Below are 18682 nucleotides of genomic sequence, written 5' to 3' on the forward strand. Positions count from 1 at the left end.
CAGAATGACAGAACTTGTTTTTTTTTAAATTTCTATATTGAGTCCTCTTTTTCAGATACGTGAATCCCAGTTAAGTGAACCAAGCCTGTAGGTTTTAGGGATGTCACAAGGGAATCTCTTCAAGGGAATAAAATGTCACAACACAGACCTGACCAGAGAGTGGGAACAGATCTACCCTTGAGTCAGAGGGTACAGCCATGTCAGTATCAGTAAATTAAACAGTGCCCAGGAAGAGGCACCACAGCATTTACACAGAGTTGTCTGCAGCATTATTAAATCACTGTAACTGTCTCTGGCACAGTTTTGGTCCAGCACAACCAGTGCAATCCTGACCAACTTGCAGCCCTTTTTTCAAGATTTTCCACGGAGCAGAAACCACAAACAAATGCTCTTGTTTGATGTAGCCACTCTAGGCTAAGGGTGTGTGGTGGTATGGATGTGGCCAAGTGGCCTTGGGGCTGAGGAACAGCTTCGTAGAGCTGTAGCTAAAATGCAGTGGTACAGACATGGTCCTAGAAATCCACCAAAATGGCATTTACAGCCTGGAAAATCCAGAAATGAGAAGAAGCTCCCATCTTTGGCCTCCTCAAGCAAATACTGAGCCCCATCCATTGTTTCAGCAGTGCATATGGAGGAGATGGAAGCAGGAGGACAAGGCAAGGGGATGACTCCCATCCAAGAAAATGACTGTGTTAGAAGACAGACGGACTACAGCTGGATAAGTGCTTTGGTCTAACAGGAATGTGCTGTCCTTTGGACAATTGATTACTGCAAACGTACAAGCCATTTTAAATTTTAAAAGACAAGCACCCAGACTATTCTACTAAAAGGAGGGCACAGCAGCCAATGCAGCAGTAGACTAGCAACTGACTGGAATTGTAACAACTAAAATTTGGAAGTCATAGCTCAAGGCTGAGACGTTCAGAGCTCGACAAGGAGCGTCTGGAAGCAGACACTGTGTTCTAGGTTTGTTTCTTCCCTCCAAGCTTTGTGAGGAGAGGAGTCACACTGTCTTCCTGACTCACACCATAAACTCCTGCACAGCCTGAAAGCCCCCCTGGCAGCTCAGAAGAGATGCTTTATAAATTGAAAATCTCTTCTCAAACATCTGGCCGTAAGATGGTTTTCACTAGGTATGTCAGCTCGCTTTTCCTTGGAGATAAACCCATTTTTGTCTTTTTTTCACCTGTATTTCTCATGTCATCTATCTGTCAGCACCAGCTCTCATGTGCTCAAGTACTTGCTGGGCTGGAGCATTTAATGAACTCCACCCAGAATTACCTGTGCTCAAAATTTCTCCTTCGCTGACTCTTTGATGCTTAATACCAAAACGTAATTCAGATTATCTCCTTCCATCTCCAGGTTGCCACAGACCTAGAAACCAAAAACTTCTGTCCTTCTGTCTCTCTGAACTGAAAAACTCACATCTGCCAAGAACATGACTTTCCAGAGGGCTTAAAGAAGTCAACCAACACTGAACTCCCCATTTCCTGCAGCAGTTTGTTGCCATGGCCAGTCATTCCCTTTGAAATTTGGGTGTGATCCCTTATTCCTCTAAAATATCAGGGCTGAGCTTCCAGATCTGGATTCTCAGGCCAAATTAATATCATTTAGTGAATTACATATAATCCTTTAGTGAATACTAAGTATCCTTTAGTGATTTACTGGTGAATTACACATAATGAACTCCAGTGTTCTTACATGCAAGAGGAATGGGTGACCTTCTGCTGAACAGGGCTGGATGTGGGAAAGTGCTCTGGCCTCCAATTTGTCCCAGTTTAATGCAGTGTGGATCTGCTATGCACATGCAGTAATTTAAAGTGCACAGGAAAGGAAGGACTGCTGGACAAGGCCATCCTCTGCCATAAGAATAAAATATTCAAAGACTTCCAACTTGTGTTCTACAGAGCCCTGGTAATCACTGGACTGCTGCTAAAGGGCTTGCAGTAAAAGAAATCTAAGAGTAGCAAACCCACTGTCAAATTAAATCCATTATACTATGCTCAACACAAACTCTGGGAAAATGGTGGTAATTTGGAAAAAAAAAAAAACAAACCCATCATCATTTAGTTCCCTGGATGGGCAGGGACACCTCCCACTAGGTCAGGTTACTCAAGGCCCCATGCAGCTCTGTCTGTCTGTGCAAAGTGTTCTTCTAGCCCTCCAACCCTTTTAGACAACTTTTGCATCATTTTTCAACACTTAAAAACACACAGCATCTCATTGCTGGTCTCATTAATGTCATGTAAGGATGTAAAAACTACCTTGCCTCTCCTTACACAGCATCTGACATCCTTCTTAGTGGTCATCTTCATTCTGAACTCCTACTCACAGTTCCAGGTACTTTTCTAAAACCATGAGATCTAGAAATAATGCTTCTGAGTGAGCTTTACATCCTGAAAACAACTGCAGGAACTGGGAACTTTCCATTAAAACCCCAAAACAAATATTGCAAAACGTGGTATTATTGAACACGCTCCAACATTACCAACTATCTACTGCTTTTTAATGAATAACTAAAGGAACATTATTTAGAAGCATTATTCTAGCAGGGCTTCAGTTATTTTCTCTTTTCAAAATATTTTAATAAACTTACCCTGTTTAAAGATCAATTCACACAGCAGTTAAGTAAATCAGCCATTTTAGAATCATCATAATTTCATTCACCTCATTAAGTAATGGATATTCTCTATTACTTCACACCCCCCCCATATTGCTATAAGAGCCTCTTAGCCTCCTGAACTCTGCTGGCTACCTAGAATTCAAGTTGCTTCCCCCCTCTTTTTCCTTGTGAAATACAATCACCTGCAAAAGGAACAAGAAATAAAATAAAATAGGGACAAGCAGAATGATTGGGGGTGTGCAGGAGAAAATAAAGATAGCAGATACTTTGCTTGAGAGCAAAGACTGGGGACCAAGTGTTTTGCTGTGGTCAAACTTTGCTGCCAGAGTAGCAGAATATCCTCAATATTAACAGATTTTAGCTTGTGATCAAATGCTTGATCTGATCAGTTACCAAAACTCTCAACAGCTACAACAGGCTGTTAAATTTGCTTGAGGACACATCTGAAAAAGAGAGCTGACCAAGAGAGGATCTCCAAGCATTTTTCTCCCTGAAATCTTGAGAGACCTCTGTAAAGTACCAAGGAATCTCAAAACTAAAACTGACCGATTTTAATAACTGAATCTGGCCCTTAAGAAGAATCAAGTTGGTTTAGATCCTCACAGGGAAAAAAAAAAAAAAAAAAAAAAAAAAAGGTAGCTTTAAGTATCAATCTTATTTATATTTCTTACATGAAATTGGCAGTCACACCCCAAGGAAGATGGAACAATTCAATTTACTGCCTCTTGGTATCTATAAAGCATTTAAACTTCATGCCTATCTTTCATGGGTCATCCAAAAGGAACCTGAGGCACCTGGATATCAGATTGAAGGGAGAACTATAAGAAGCTAAGTAAAAAACTTATATTTCCTCCCAAATCCACAGGCTGTAAACCAACCAGCAGGTCTCAACCAGCCAGATACAGAATCACTCTTTTGAACTTCTAACACCATTTTTTGGAGTGAGGGCTGTTCAGGGGCATAAGTGTCCTCAATACCATTGGTTTTCCTTGTCATCCCACCAAGACTTTAGCTTCTTTTTTGCATAAATTTCACCCTTTAGACAGGGGATTCCCTATGCATTTTCCAAGCACTGATCTTGAGTGGGGGTACATGGCCAGATATGGGTGACCTCTTCCCTTATCTTCTTCTTTCAGAGAGAAAAGGAAAGACACCCAGCAAGTTTTTCTCACCTCCTGTCACAGCCCCAGCCCACACAGATCCAAGAATCATTTACCTGCCACTGACTTTCTAGGTGATGGAACACAGCAGAATAATCCCATAAAACCAGCTATGAGCTAAGTCTGTGTCCGATTGAACTCGCAGAAGTTCAAAGCAATTCAATTACCCATTTGGGAAGAGGGCCAGACACCTGCCTTAACACCTCTAACACTTGAGAAAATGGCTCTGGACTTTTTAATGATCATGAAAAATATTTTTTTTCCACTCTTCTACTCACTGTGCAGGAGTAGGAAGTACTCTAGCATCACTGAAGAGATCCTCTTCTGCACAGGTCCTTCTCCAAATTTCCATTAAAATTCACTGCTTTATCTAATAAGCTCTGCAAAGCTCAAGACTTAAAAATCCAGTTGTGCTTTTTGATGTAAGACCTGCATTTGATATAATCTGCATAATATGGATGTGGGTTAGAGCCAAAGTGTTCAGAACAGGATACTAGGGCTGGTAATTGGTTTAAGAATGATTCTGATAAAGTCCCATCAACTGGCAAACTGGATGGGGAGAGATGCCAATTTCCACCTTTCTTTGACATTTACAGTTCCTGTTGGCCCAGGGTGGAACCCTAAGAGCACTACATGTCCTGCTAACAGCATCTCCAAAATCTGTAATCTTGCTTTTTATAGCACCATCATTTTTTGCAACATAACATGTACCTTCTTGGTGTCACAGAACACAATCTTCTCTTTTAAATGGAAAAGAAAATCACAAGTAAATTATAGAATATGCTGAGTTGGAAGGGACCCATCAGGATCACGGAGTCCAACTCCTGTCCCTGTGCAGGGCACCCCCAGGATCACCCCATGTGCCTGAGAGCATCATCCAAATGCTTCTTGAACTCAGGTTTGGTGCTGTCACCACTTCCCTGGGGAGCTGTTCCACTGCTCAGCTGCCCTCTGGGTGAAAAACCTTTTCTGGTATCTGACCTAAACCTCCCCTGATTCACCTTCACCCCAATCCTGAGTCCTGTCCTTGGTCACAGGAGTGAAGAAATCAGAACCAGTCCCATCTCTTCCCTTCGTGAGGAAGCCACAGACTGCACAGAGGTCACCCCTCAGCCTCCTTTTCTCCAAACTGAACAATCCAGGTGCCCTCAGCTGCTCCTCATAAGTCATCCCTTCCAGGCCCTTCACCATTCTCCTGGCTTTGTGGCTTTCCAGCTTAAGTAGGTTGCCCCAAAGTATACAGGAAAAAAATTACTTTCTACTACTAATTAATTACACAAGTGTTTAAACTGTCACTCTCTCACAGCTTGAACTCCTCAGCCTGCCAGGTTTTTTTTCTGTGTGTAGATGCACACAGTGCTGGTATCTGAGCAGTGAGGAGAGGGATGTCTTCCAGCTACTAAAAACACAGAGCAGAGAAACAACTGTGCCAACCACACACTGGTGGAAGGAGCCTTGTTTGGTGTGACTGAGCTTCTACATTTCCCTTTTATGTGAGCTCTCTGATTTAGACAGCAAGCAAAAATGGGTATTAAGGATAGCACTGCTACCTCCAAAGGCTGAATCATTTGCTTATCAAGCAGCCTGATACTCAACAAGCTAATTCACATCAACTACCACTCTATATGTTTTCTATAAGAACCAGTGGCTACCAAGAAACTCTACTCCTGGCTGCATGGTCAGTTTATTTTTAACTATGCTTTATACCATGCAAGCTTGTTTCTCTCTCCATTTGTTTTTTCCTAAGGACCCAAGCAAAGTTTCATTCACTCCTCCTTCCTTTTCTACATCTCACCCACCACTGCCCATCCCAAAGGATGCAGCTGGTTCCTACAAGATGCTCAAGAGACTTGCAGCCTGAGCTATAGGTGTTCCACAGAGTGGCTGACATATTTCACAAGAAAACTGCTCACACCATGCACACGTGCTCAGAGGCAAAGACTGTGACCCAATGAGCACAGCTCTAAGGCACTGATGGAATAAAATTGGGATATTTGGGGTATAACACCATTTAGTGCTCTGGAATTCAAGCTTTGGCCTTTTCTGTTCCTACTGAATAAGAGCATCTCCTTTTACTCACAGCCAATTTAAATATTTCAGAAACACCCAAAGCTTTGCACCACACTAAGCAAAGCTGCCTTCAAACCAGTAGCTGATGCTGTGAATTCTGGGGCGCAGCAGAGGATTAAGGATCTGACTCATCTGAGCCAACACTTCTGCTCATCACTTGCAACTCCAGGGTTTTCAGTGGAGTTGTACCAGTTTTCAAGAGAGAGAGAAAAAAATTAAAAAGTCAGGCCTCAAGTGCTCATCATGTCAACGAACATTGAGCCATCCTTCTCCATACATTAGTTAGCATAATTATCTCCTGCAGTTGCATCTCTAAGTCCTGATTTTCAAAGAGGACTCTACTCCCATTCATCCTGATTCACAAACCAAATGTGATGCTTGTAATGACTGCTCTCAGCCCAGGGAAACGAAAGCCTCACATTGCAGCAAGGACTGAAATCAGACCAGGAGCTGATCTATCGAGGTTAAACGTCACTGGTTCTGTTTAGGAATGCAAAAGAGTCTTAGGAATGCAGAACACTGCCATACGCTTTCCATCAAAATGGTGACAGTTAATAAGAGCAGCCTGAAACTTCTGAAAATAAATCCAACGTAATCAAATACTCCCTGCTACACAAATTACTGAAGGCAAGCTGAGAGCAGAATATCAACATCTCATTTCTTCAGGAGGCTTCAAGTTCCTCAGCTAGTTAAAGAGCCCCAAACCCAGATTCACTACTTCTACACAAGCTGTTCCACTCCTCAAGTCTGTGAAATTCTTCACTGCTGATAAAATACCTTTTACTGGATGCTGGCACATTGGTAGTAAGCAAGCTGTAGCAGTTTTGTCACTGATTCCTCTTGGGTGAACAACTTGCTCTGCTTTGTAGTATCTACTTTGTGTCTTTGGGAAAGAGAGAACTTGAGATTGATTTTACAAGGCAAAAACATAATATAAATGCCAATTATTGTCATAATCCAAATCTTTAAAAAGGGACTGACCTCTGACTAAGCACAGGGCTGGGAGCCAGATACTTCTGAATTCGACTCAAGCCACAGACTGACTCACACAGACACCTTATCTGTCTAACCCTAACCTTCCCTGCTTCCAAAATGTGAGTTTCCTCCTATTGTTGCAATTCCACGGTAACGAGGCAGGAATTCAAACACTGAGGCTGGATTCAAGGACAGAATGAGGGATCAGAAACCTAACAACCAGAGAGGAAAGCTGAGTGCTGAACCAGGGCCCAAAGCCCCAACTTGTGCCAAGAGCAAAGGAGCAGCTCTTGGATTCAGGAGGCAAAGATGGAACTTTGGATGGATAAGCTCTGTACCAGAACTGGGGTGGGACTTGGGTGCTTGAGTTACACAGCTGAGGAAATCTCACCAACACATCAAAATACTGTCTTGAACCCATGTGAGTAGCATCACTGTGGGAATAAAACTGAGATGTGGGCCTAACCCTAGACACCAGGCTGGCAGGTGATGGCTTTTTCAGCTCTCAAGGTGCAGGGTGAGTATGTTGCTGTCTTCTGCCTCCTCCAGTTCACCTCAGGATTTGACCAATCCTTTATTAAAACAGAGGCAGAATCTCAGAATCCTTCTCCATGAATCCTGCTAGCTGGAGTATCTAAATATTTGCAACACATCTTTCCATACGTACCCCTATGAGGCAGGGAAGGAAAACCATGCTCAGTTTTGAGACCAAGAGCTCTCAGGAAGGGGTTGGCCTTCAGACAAGCCAAAATGATTTGTTCAGAGTCCCACAGGCATTCTGCAAAGAGACAGACCAAGTGCCTGGGCAAACTTTGAGTGTTTTCTCACCACACACACAGCCATCCTACATGGTCCATCTATAGCATCAGATCTGACAAGGAGCAGGACAAGTTTCAAGGAATGCCATCACCAGGATTCCCACCACCTCCCTCCCACAGGTGAGGAGAGACACTGAATTATTTCAGGCACCTTCATTCTCCCTCTGGCTCTATCACCAGCAGTAACAACCAACACACTTCCTTAAAAAAGATATGTGGTAGTTTAGAAAACTAAAATCCAAACCCAGCAAATAACCAAAACCTCATCTACCCCTGATTTTGGGTGTAACTACTGAGAAACTTTTTTCTTACTAGAAAACAGTTTTATTGGCACTCAGTGTTAGTGAAGACAGAGATTATACTTGGAAAACTCAGGACCAGGTAACAGTGGCTCCTTGAAGAATATAAATCATGGAAAAACATGAGCTTTAGGCTACAGCTGCTTCATGTCCAAAGGGCAAAGAAGGTGGGGAATAGTCTGGAGAAGTTGTGAGGAGCATCTGAGGGAGCTGTGGGTGCTGATCCTGGAGCAGAGGAGGCTGAGGGGAGACCTTGTGGCTCTCTGCAAGCCCCTGAGAGGAGGTTGGAGCCAGGGGGGGTCGGGCTCTGCTCCCAAGGAACAAGGGATGGGAGAAGAGGAACTTTTGGCACAAGTCAAGTGGTGCCAGGGGAGGTTTAGGTTGGAGCTGGGGAAGAATTTCTCCCTGGAAAGGGTTGTCAGGGCCTGGCCCAGGCTGCCCAGGGCAGGGCTGGAGTCCCCATCATGCCTGGAGGGGTTTCAGAGAAAGCCCTGGGGATGTGGGGATGAGGGACATGGGGCAGGGGTGGCCCTGGCACTGCTGGGGGAAGGGTTGGACTTAATGGGCTTAAAGGTCTTTTCCAACCAAAGCAACTCTATGATTTTATATGAGTTTTAGTTTATTTAAAAGCATTCCAAAAAGAAACAAACATCCTAATTAGTACTCTAAAAGCAACCAAGATCTCTTTGTGTAGCCCAGATCTGACCATGGGAAATTTCCTCTTGCATGACATAGAGAAGACTCAGTCTATATTTTTAGGTAAAGTCCAAATCTTTCTGTGCCCTGCTTGGAGCAGGAGAGCATGTGGAGATTCAAGTCCTGAGGTGGCAGTTGCATGAGAGGAGTTAAACTGACCTACACTCTGCACTTCTACATAGCTCCAGGACCAGGTGGAAATGTCCACAGCCCAGTTCAGTTCACTAACCCAGCAGGAAAATCAACTGACCAACAAACCCACCCATAATTAGTTTCTGCCTTGGTTAGCAAGCTGAATCAGCTTAGAGGAGGTTGTGCTGCTTGCTACTACCAACCCAACAGATGGGGACAAGGCAAAAGCAGAAGTAGGTAAAAGAGACACACATACATCAAGATTTCCCTTAGGTCCCTTACAGAGTGTGAAATCAGGAATTGACCCACCTGGCTTGTCTCAAGGTGAAAACTGAGGGCTTAGAGAAGACATTGTTTGGGTTAAAAAAGCTTAAAATATCAACTGAACGTTCCTACAGCCACCAAGTAGTGACAATACCTTGTCACTCAAGACAAAGAGTGAATTTGCTGAGTCCTCTTCATCCAGGTTGAATCAATGTGTTTTGTGTCACATTTCAGGGAAGCTGGACAGTCAACACAGCTCAGCCATGTGCTGACTTTCTAAGCCACTGTAACTCCAGTGCCTGTTCTTCAGTGTGTGCTGGCCTTGGTCTCAGTCACATACTCATTCTTGTCTCCCTGGTGTTTTTCAGAAATGATGACAAGGTTTCAATCCAGTCCTTTTTCATCTGCATTACTCACACCCATTTTCTTTCCACTCAGCAGGCTTTTACTCACTCCCAAGACAGCTCTGTCATTGCTGGCAGTCAGATTCATAAGCACCCACCCAATAATTCAGGTAAACTTTAAGTGACAATGTTGAAGCTGTCCAGTTCTATCAGAAATGGTATTTTGAGAGATGGTTTGAAACATCCAACAAAAATATTGATGGTCATTTCTCACTATTAACAGATATTAAGCAATTCAGGGTTACAAAGATGATTAGAGGACTAGGACATCTTATGAAAGGCTGAGGAACTTGGTCTCTTTTGCCTGGAGAAGACTGAGGGAGGGAATCTTACCAGTGCTTATAAAACACTTCAAGGGTGGGTGCCAGGAGGATGAGCTCAGACTTTTTTCAGTGGTGCCCAAAAACAGGACAAGAGGTAAAAGGCACAAACATGAACATAGGAAGCTCCATCTAAACATGAGGAGGAGCTTCTGGACTATGAGGGTGGCAGAACACGGGCTGCCCAGAAATGTGGTGGAGTTTCCATCTCTGGAGACATTCCAAAGCCACCTGGACACCATCCTGTGTGACCTTTTCCAGGTGACCCTGTCCTGGAAGGGGGCTTGGACTGGATGATCTCCAGAGGTCCCTTCCAACTCCAGCATCCTGTGATTCTGTAATTCTGCTGTGAGCCTGTGCAGTGCAATTACTCTCCTTTTATTTATGGAGAACCCACCAGAGATACACTTGCATTGGCTACAGAAAGACTTGATTTCAGACAAGTTACCAGTTCTTTTAGGACCAAATTTTAAGAGTCTTGTATTTAGACCATGCCTTAAATTCCTCTCAAGTACTGACTCTCACCTAAGTGTGGATAAAAATAAGGCAGATGATGGTAACTGCAGCCAGCAGCCTACTTTGCCCTTCTGACAGAGGATGCTGCCCCACAGTAGGAATAAACAAACTACTCTAACCATGGTAGTTTTAAGACTGTTCAATTTTAATCTTGTTCAGTATTTAAGTTAGAACTTTTATTTTATTTTTTTTAATAAGACTATTTTCTTCCTTCCCCTTCTGAAACCACAATGCCCACTTATCCTTTTCAAAAGGATATCTATGGCTTAATCTAGAAACTTTATACCTAAATGGGTCATCTTGGCCCATTTTCTCTAATTTAATACTCTAAACCCCTCCAAATAGGTTCCCCCCAGCTTCCACAGAGTCAAAAAATTATTTACTTCTACTTATGCTGCATTCTTGGTGACCATGTTAACTGCACATATACTGGAATAAATTAAAAAATCTTCTCCTCCTCTGCTGGAGGGTGGCAGCTGATTAACAGGGCACAGCAACGTGCCACAGTGATTCCAGAAAGCAACAGAACAAAGTAATATCCAATAAAACTGCAGAGGGGCAGAACATGACAAAAACCTCGCTAAAGCAAAAGGAAATTATATAATTCACAGTTTGGAAATTTATGTTAAAAGGCTGCTTCAAAGTTAAAGCTGACAGACAGTCCTTGTGCTCACACAAAGCACAGAGGAGCTCTTGAGATCACTCTGCAAACTCTGAATTACCAGTACAATAAAGATGCACAGGGCAGCATGGCCTTACCTCCAGACTTCTTTCCTGCTGGGAACTAGATCTTTACAATTTCAAGTGGTGATTTTAATACTGAAATCCAACATATTTCCAGCTAAAAGAAAGAAGAGGAGGTGCCTCAGGGGACTGGCAATGAAGTAGGAAACAACTTGCTTTGAATAGAAGACTAAGATACCAGCAACAGAAAAAAAACCTAATGAATGGTTGCATCAAGAAGTTTTTTGGGAATTCAGTTCGTTGGTAGTTCAGTTTCCAACACAAAACCTCTGGCAGTTGTGATTTTTTTTCCCTGTGACTGCACAGCCACTTGCACAGTGAAATGTCCATGCACTAAATGAATAATCTGCATCCATGAAATAAACCATCTGGGAAAATCTGGCTGGATTCACAGCAGCCCAGTTCCTGGCTACCTAATGCTGTAGACAGGAATTCTCTTTCTAACTCAGACACAAGGCACAAACAGAAGCCAAGAGGTCAAATTATCTGAAAAATCTGATTGCCAGGGGACTTGGTTGTGCCTATAAAAGAAGTTTGGGGACCAGTGACACAGGAGTGACCAGGGAGAGAGATGGATGACAGCATAGCACAGGTCAAGCCTTTCCTTTCAGCCTGACAAGCTTCAAGCTTTTAAATTCATTTGCTTGTTTATTGAAGAAACAGCCTGGATACCAATTACATTGAAGAGCCATTATAGAGGTCATTTAAAGGAACAAACTAATAGGCTCAAATTCAAGGATGAGATTTAGACAGCTTCAATTTGTAGCAGGATACAATATGCAGCAGTAGCTGCTTGGACCAACAGACCCAATTCTAGTGTTGGGTGCCCTGGGTTTTCTGCATTGGCTGGGCACTGTATTAATGGTGCACTTTCCCTAAACCTACAGTGGTGTTACACCCTCTTGCACAGCTCAAAGAACTCTCAAACATATTCAGTAGATGTATGGAACTCTCTTTTTCAATGTTCCCTTTTCTCTGATGTTCCCTTTTCTCTAGAGGGTGTTAAACCCTCTTGCACAACTCAAAAAACTCTCAAACATATTCAGCAGATGTATGGAACTCTCTTTTTCAATGTTCCCTTTTCTCTGATGAAGACTGAGTTTTTAAAACCTGTGTGATTTCCCTTCTTTTTCAGTGACAGAAAAGTAGAAACATCTATCAGCCAGATGAAGTGAGGAATTAAAAGCTACTCATCCCTGCCTTTAATGTCTAGCAAATGCCAAACCAGTGGAACTCTCCAATTTAGCCAACTGCTGATAATCATTGTGACCATTTGCTCTTTTTAGACAAAACCACCAAACAACTTTTAATTTTTGTGGGTTTTTTTAAGCTTGTACTTACACTACTGGAAAAGTTCTGAGCATACTTTACATGGGGATGGGACGTTATAAAGCCTCTTGAGGGTCTTCAGTGTTATTCACCATTCTGGAAGACACAATTAAAATACAGAGACCCATTAGAGATTTCTTTGAAAGGCAAATAACTTCTGACTTCTTGTTATCTGGCATGCAATTATACAACCAGCTTACACAGAATAACCTTACAGCAGTTTCACCAGGCCAGGTCATTTCTCATTTTAAATACAAAAAATAAATTAAAAAATAAAGGAGCAAACAAAAAACCCCAAAGCTTTCAGGATCCCTCTCAGTTACACAATCCATCCTTCTGCTAAAAGACAGATTGTATAGCAGTCACCAAATTTAACCATGGTTTAGAAAAATGCTCCCTGGAACCATTAGAATTTCTTCTCACAGAATTGTACTATTATTATTATTTTTTTTTAAATGGAGCACTAAAGCCTCACTCTCTTTGACATGGCTTGCAACAGACCCATGGTCTTCAATCTGGTAAATAATATTTGACATCCAAAGAGCCTATGAATTATAAAGACTAAAAATGGCTACTTTGCAGATCTAAACAAGGCCAACCAGCTGAGTATTCATAGAATCATAGAACTGGCTGGGTTGGAAGGGAGCTCAGAGCTCATCAAGTCCAACCCTTGATCCACTCCCCCCGTGGTTCCCAGCCCATGGCACTGAGTGCCACATCCAGGCTCTTTGGAAATAGCTCCAGGGATGGAGAATCCACCCCTTCCCTGGGCAGCCCATTCCAATGCCTGATCACCCTCTCCAGAAAGAAATTCTTTCTCATGTCCAACCTAAACCTCCCCTGGCACAACTTGAGACCTCTTGTGCCCTCTTGTCTTGCTGAGAGTTGCCTGGGAAAAGAGCCCAACCCCCCCCTGGCTCCAACCTCCTTTCAGGGAGTTGGAGAGAGTGATGAGGTCTCCCCTGAGCCTCCTCTTCTCCAGCCTCAACACCCCCAGCTCCCTCAGCCCTTCCTCACAGCACTTGTGCTGGATCCCTTCCCAGCCTCCTTGCTCTTCTCTGGACCTGCTCCAGCACCTCAATCTCCTTCCTGAGCTGAGGGGCCCAGAACTGGACACAGGACTCAAGCTGTGGCCTCCCCAGGGCTGAGCACAGGGGCAGAATCCCTTCCCTGGACCTGCTGGCCACGCTCTTCCTGACACAGGTCAGTGTTTTAGTGTCCAAGTAACCAGAGGGAATCACAGACATAAAACACTTCAGCACACATGGTAGATTCCTAAGAAGGAAGTTGATGCCTTGTAGTGTAATCAAGCCCAGAGACAAAAATTTAAATTACAATTGATTTCTTTTGGCCACAAGTAAATTAATCTATGCAATCATTTAGCCTTATGACAGTTACCCACCCTTTTAACTCACAAAAGCTATTAAAAGGATTATTTGGCTAACATCTGCAAAGAGCTTTGAAGACAGGTACTGTGTCTGGAAAGGAATGACCTAATAGAATTTCCTTTAGCTACCACTGCTCAGGTGTTTCTCCACAAACCAACATGGACTGAAAATGCTTCAGAGGTTGAACTGTTATCCAAAGGGAAGGAGAAAGGCAGGGTACTGCATCCAGGCAGATGCAGAAATAACCAGAGAGATTTTACACTTTGGGCTAAGGGTGTATGTGAGCTGGGACAGAAAACAAGTGGACAGAGCAGCACAGGGGATGAATTACTCTGCTCCAGAAAGAGATGCCTGTAATAGAAAATATAAATAACCAAGCCTTGTGGATGGACACATTTTGGCTCTTCTCAGTGTGTAAGGGTGGTCCAGACATTAAAGCCTGACCTGCTACAGGCTTTGGGGAAGAGCTGCATGTATTCCAGCTGGAACCCACTGGGTGTACAAAGACCATACCAGTGTTTAAGGGGTTGTTTTTCTTTTTTTCCTTTGTGCAAAAAAAAACCTGGGACTTCTCAGGGCACAAGGCTGGGCTGAATGAGACCTTCCAGAAGTAGCAGCAGGCAGCTCCTGGCCACCAACATTCCCAGGGGTTTTAAAGTCTGCCCCCAAATGATTCCTCCCACCCTGCTGTGGCAAGGGAGAGCCCTGGGTGTTTTCAGGGAAGGAGCTGTTTAGAGCTGGCTGCTGCCATTTCCCAAACAATTCATTTGGCTTAAATCTGGGTCGTGAGTTTCTGCCTTCCTCTCCAGGAAAAGAGGTCACCAAGAGCAAGGTCACAGACAAGATGAGTGGTCCCAGCAGATCACAGGTCACACACTGTGACCTGGGAGAGAAATCATGACAGCCAAGTACAGATGGATGGAAAAGACAAACACAAAGGCTGCTTTGCAGTCAGCCACCCCCAAACCTTTTAAAGACAGTTCTACACCAAAACACTTCCCTGCTCCATCTCTTGACTGCATTTCAAACATTTTCCCTGAAGCAGTCACAAAAAATATGAGATCATGCTTCTGACTTATTGCCAAATCTTGAGTTTATTACAGAGAGCTGTTTTGTTTTCCAAAGAGGAACAAACTAGACTTCAATATATACAAAGTTTCTGAAGGTCAGAGAGGCTAATGATAGAGAACTGGATTCCTCAGAGAAAGCTTCACTTCCAGGATGAGGAGTGTGGAGGAAGCAAACAGCAAAAGCCACAAAGAAAAGATCACCTCCTTTCATCATGAAATGCAGTATTAAAATTGGAACATGAGGAGATGAGCTAGAGAGCCAAAGAAAAGGCTGCAGTAACTCAGGTGTGAGATGACAAAGGCAAGACAATGGTATTAGTGATACTAATGGGAGAGAAAAAAAAGGTAGAGACTTCAGAGGTCATAAATAAAGAGCCATTAGGATCTAACCCAAATGTGGGATGGGAACAGAGAAGGAACTTTTCCAAGAGACTCCAGATCTGTGAGTGCAGAGGATGAGAGCATTTCAGCAGAGCTGAGCAGGAGAGAGCTCCTAGGAAAACAAGAGGAATTCTCAGGGTTTGCTATGGTAGAGGTTGCTGCAGAATGACTCCAGGTGGAATGCAGAGCCAAGCAGTGAGACAGGTCAGGGAATCCTCAGGTCTGCCTCCATGGAGATTCCAGACTTGGGGAATCAAATGTAGAGGGGAGAGGAAGCCAGTGCTTCCTATGTCTGGTGCCAGAACAGAATAGCTGCTATCTGAAAAGGGTTACAAATAATCTTTGAGTCAATGCTGGTCTAAAGTTCAGTGGCACAGAAGTGTCTTCCCTGCCCCCAAACACATAAAGGTTGTTTCAATGTTTTTCTAATTTCAGGGCACATCAGCCAGGAAACAAGCAAATCCTCACCTCTAATTTTAGCCCCCAAAAGTTCTGCCCTGAGCAACGTAACTTCTGCCACAAACAAATCATGATTTTGAAATAATGAATCAATATCCCTCTTTTCCCTCAGTCTCCTTTTCACACAAACCAAAGGAGCAAACAGCAAAACAAAATGTGTCACCACAAGCTGCAGAACCACAGAATCACAGACTGGTTTTGCCCCATCCAAACTGGGATCCAACCAGCACCTCAGGGATGGGGCATTCACAGCTTCCCTGGGTATATTGTTGAAATGCACAGAAGAACCCACAAATCTTTGCCCTTTTCCCACTATTCATTAAATAAATTACCTGCTAACAGAGGGAAAACACCACCAGCTCCCTTTCCCATTTCTGGTACAGACAATAAAAAAAATTCAATATTAATATGGAAATCGGGGCTGCAGTTACAGAATCTGATGTAATGAACAATCTTGTCCCCAGCTTAGGTTGCTATAATGGCAGCTTAAATTTACAATGGATGAGTCTTCATGGCAATCTGTTTTTTAGATATTAAAAATCTCATTTTCTCAGTGCCAAGGACAAGTGGAAGTGTGAAGCACTGGAGTATCAACTCTGCATTTGTCTCACTTGACATGATATCATTCACATTTCAGTTCAGATTTTTAATGGATTCTTGGGACCCACTTCAGTTTTCTTCATTTCTCACCGTATGCAATTAAATGCTTTCAAGTACAGTTCACCCTGATCCACAATACCCTGCAGAGGCAAGGAAAAAGTCACTTGGTAAAGATGAGGCTGGTACCACTTATTTGGAAGACAAATTCCTTCTCCCTTTTAATTTCTGAGTCAGTCGGAGTAAAAAATAATGCCATCACTTTGTGTTCCACTAATATGTTCCTTGGTCAGATCTTAAAAAAAGGGATTTACAAATAACAAACTAAAAGCTTTTGTCCTTGGGGAGTAGAAACATCACCTTTTTGTGCAGAACTAAAACATCAATAGAGGGGCTAAATTGTTGGCTTAGAGCCACACAGGATGGTACCAGTGGCTGAACATGTTATCTGCCTGAGGACACAGGCCCCACTACAACAGGATTATTACTAAACCAGCTATTGAAATGCAGAAGGACCAAGTTTCAGCTTGCTGAGAAACCCAGTGCATTGGATGGTGAAGAAAATGTGCAAATTAAACCCCAAGAATGAAGTTTTACCACTGCTGAATTCACAATGAAGGCCGATTCCCAGCCTCATGCAAAATTACAAGCTAATCCTCTCCTAGAAGGAATCAAATACTTCAAAATTTGAGACTTTTATTTAATGTAGAGCAGGTCTGGGAGAATATTCAGGCCTTCTTGTTGGCCTCTGTGTGTGTGTGTGTGTGTGTGTGCACTCACCTGTGAACGTGGGCAGGGACACAGCATCTGCTTCACCTTCTCTACACTGAGGCCAGCACAAAATAAAACAAACTGGTTACCTGGGTTAACTTCTACCCAAGAAGATATCTTGCCTCCAAACCAGCAAGAGATGAAGGATTCATCCATTTGAGTTCATTCCAGTTCATTCATCACCCTCTCCATCATCAATTTGTAACTTGAATTCTAGTTTGAATGTGCCTGGCTTCAGGTTCCAGGCAGCAGCTCCTGTTAAGCCTTCCTTTGCTAGCTTAGAGCCCTTAATTCTTGGCAGATGTTCACACAGGCTGTTGTTTACACCACACTTTTAAAAACTCCAGGTACTGCATTTGTATCAAAACCTAAAGATAAATTCATCTGGGTGCATGCACAAAAGTAGGACTAGCGTCCAAAATACGAAAGCTAATCTAGGACTCTCTAGCCCATTTTCCCAAAATAGGCCTATTAGGAGAAAAAAATAAATATATAATGCTTTGCCATATGACTTGAGGATGTGTTACAGCTGTGCCCTGGAAAGGAAGGTTAAGAACCTTCTCTAAGAACTGCCACCTCCTGAGCAGACACTGCCTTGGGGATGTGCAGCAAGCAGTTTCATGCAGTCCTTGCAGAGCAACAAGAGGAGGAGTTGTTTCTTGAGTCTCTGGGCTCCAAGTTAAAATTTAAGTATCACTCCTTTTAAGTTAGAGCACTGATCTGTACCTTGACCATGGTCTTGTCTAGACCCTCAAGAAGGTGCACAGCAAGGTCTGGTCAAGAATTGTTGCTAAAGTCACTGCATTTGGTGCAGCTTCTGGGTTACCTTGATGTTTGCAAGGAACATGGTGGCTCAGTTGATCAGTATTTCACTGGGAAGGACCCCAAGCTACTTCAGAAGTCCCACAGATATATAAAAGGCAATGCAGTCCCAGTAAAAGGACATAATTTAGCATTGCTTTGTCCTTAATGGCAGCTGGAAAATGAAATGCTGTCATCAAGATACATCTGCAGCCACGTTCCTGCAGAGAACCCTGGGTTCTACTTTCATTATTGCTTACAGATGAGCTTCAGGCCCTAATGGACCAAGCACCTACACTGTTCCATCTCCTGAATTTCAGTTTGCTGTCCCCTCCAATCACATCAAAAACTTGCTTGGAATCAAAAGCCAGACACTAATTAGCCAGCTAACATTACAAGTGATTCTAAATAGCAGAGGGCTGACAGGAAGGCACAAAAACTCATGGCAAAGAGGGGTACCTAATGACTGCTCCAAAGACCACTTAGTGATCCAAGAGGTTACCTTAATCCATTTAGAGCAGTTTGAGCACTGAAGTGGATGAGGAAGAGCAACATGGCCATCCATGTGTGGGACAGAACTGAAGGAGATGGTGACTCTCAGTTGAGTGGTTTGATGCTGCATTGCAACAGAGCAGTCAGAAAAGCAGTAACTGCACATCAGGAAACAACAGGGAAGAGCAGAGAGCTGAAGGAACACTCCAACACCAACAAATTCCCACAGAGATACAATGGGCAAGACCTACCCTACACCAGTTAAAAGCAGGTGCCAGCAGCAGGGATCACACCTGGAACTCCATGGATGTGTGTACCCTAAGGCTCATCCATTCATCTGGACACAACTGCAAATGGGACATTCCCAAGTCCT

At 43.3% G+C, this 18682-nt stretch overlaps 1 protein-coding gene across 19 annotated transcripts in view; it reads right to left on the reverse strand.

Annotated features, from left to right (window-relative positions):
• The window catches only part of HMBOX1 (homeobox containing 1), a 137069-nt gene that overhangs the window by 72427 nt on the left and 45960 nt on the right, over nt 1-18682 (reverse strand). For 15 of the 19 annotated variants that reach the window (XM_071742241.1, XM_071742237.1, XM_071742226.1 and 12 more), the window contains exon 2: nt 12363-12446. In XM_071742241.1, coding sequence (XP_071598342.1) covers nt 12363-12385 — 23 coding nt within the window. In that variant the 5' untranslated portion in view covers nt 12386-12446. Of the gene's footprint in view, nt 1-11036; nt 11119-12362; nt 12448-18682 lie in introns of those variants that run through there. The other 4 variants (XM_071742236.1, XM_071742230.1, XM_071742231.1 and 1 more) reach the window with 2 other exon arrangements.

This window comes from Heliangelus exortis, chromosome 3 (assembly GCF_036169615.1).
Source record: "Heliangelus exortis chromosome 3, bHelExo1.hap1, whole genome shotgun sequence".
NCBI lineage: Eukaryota > Metazoa > Chordata > Aves > Apodiformes > Trochilidae > Heliangelus > Heliangelus exortis.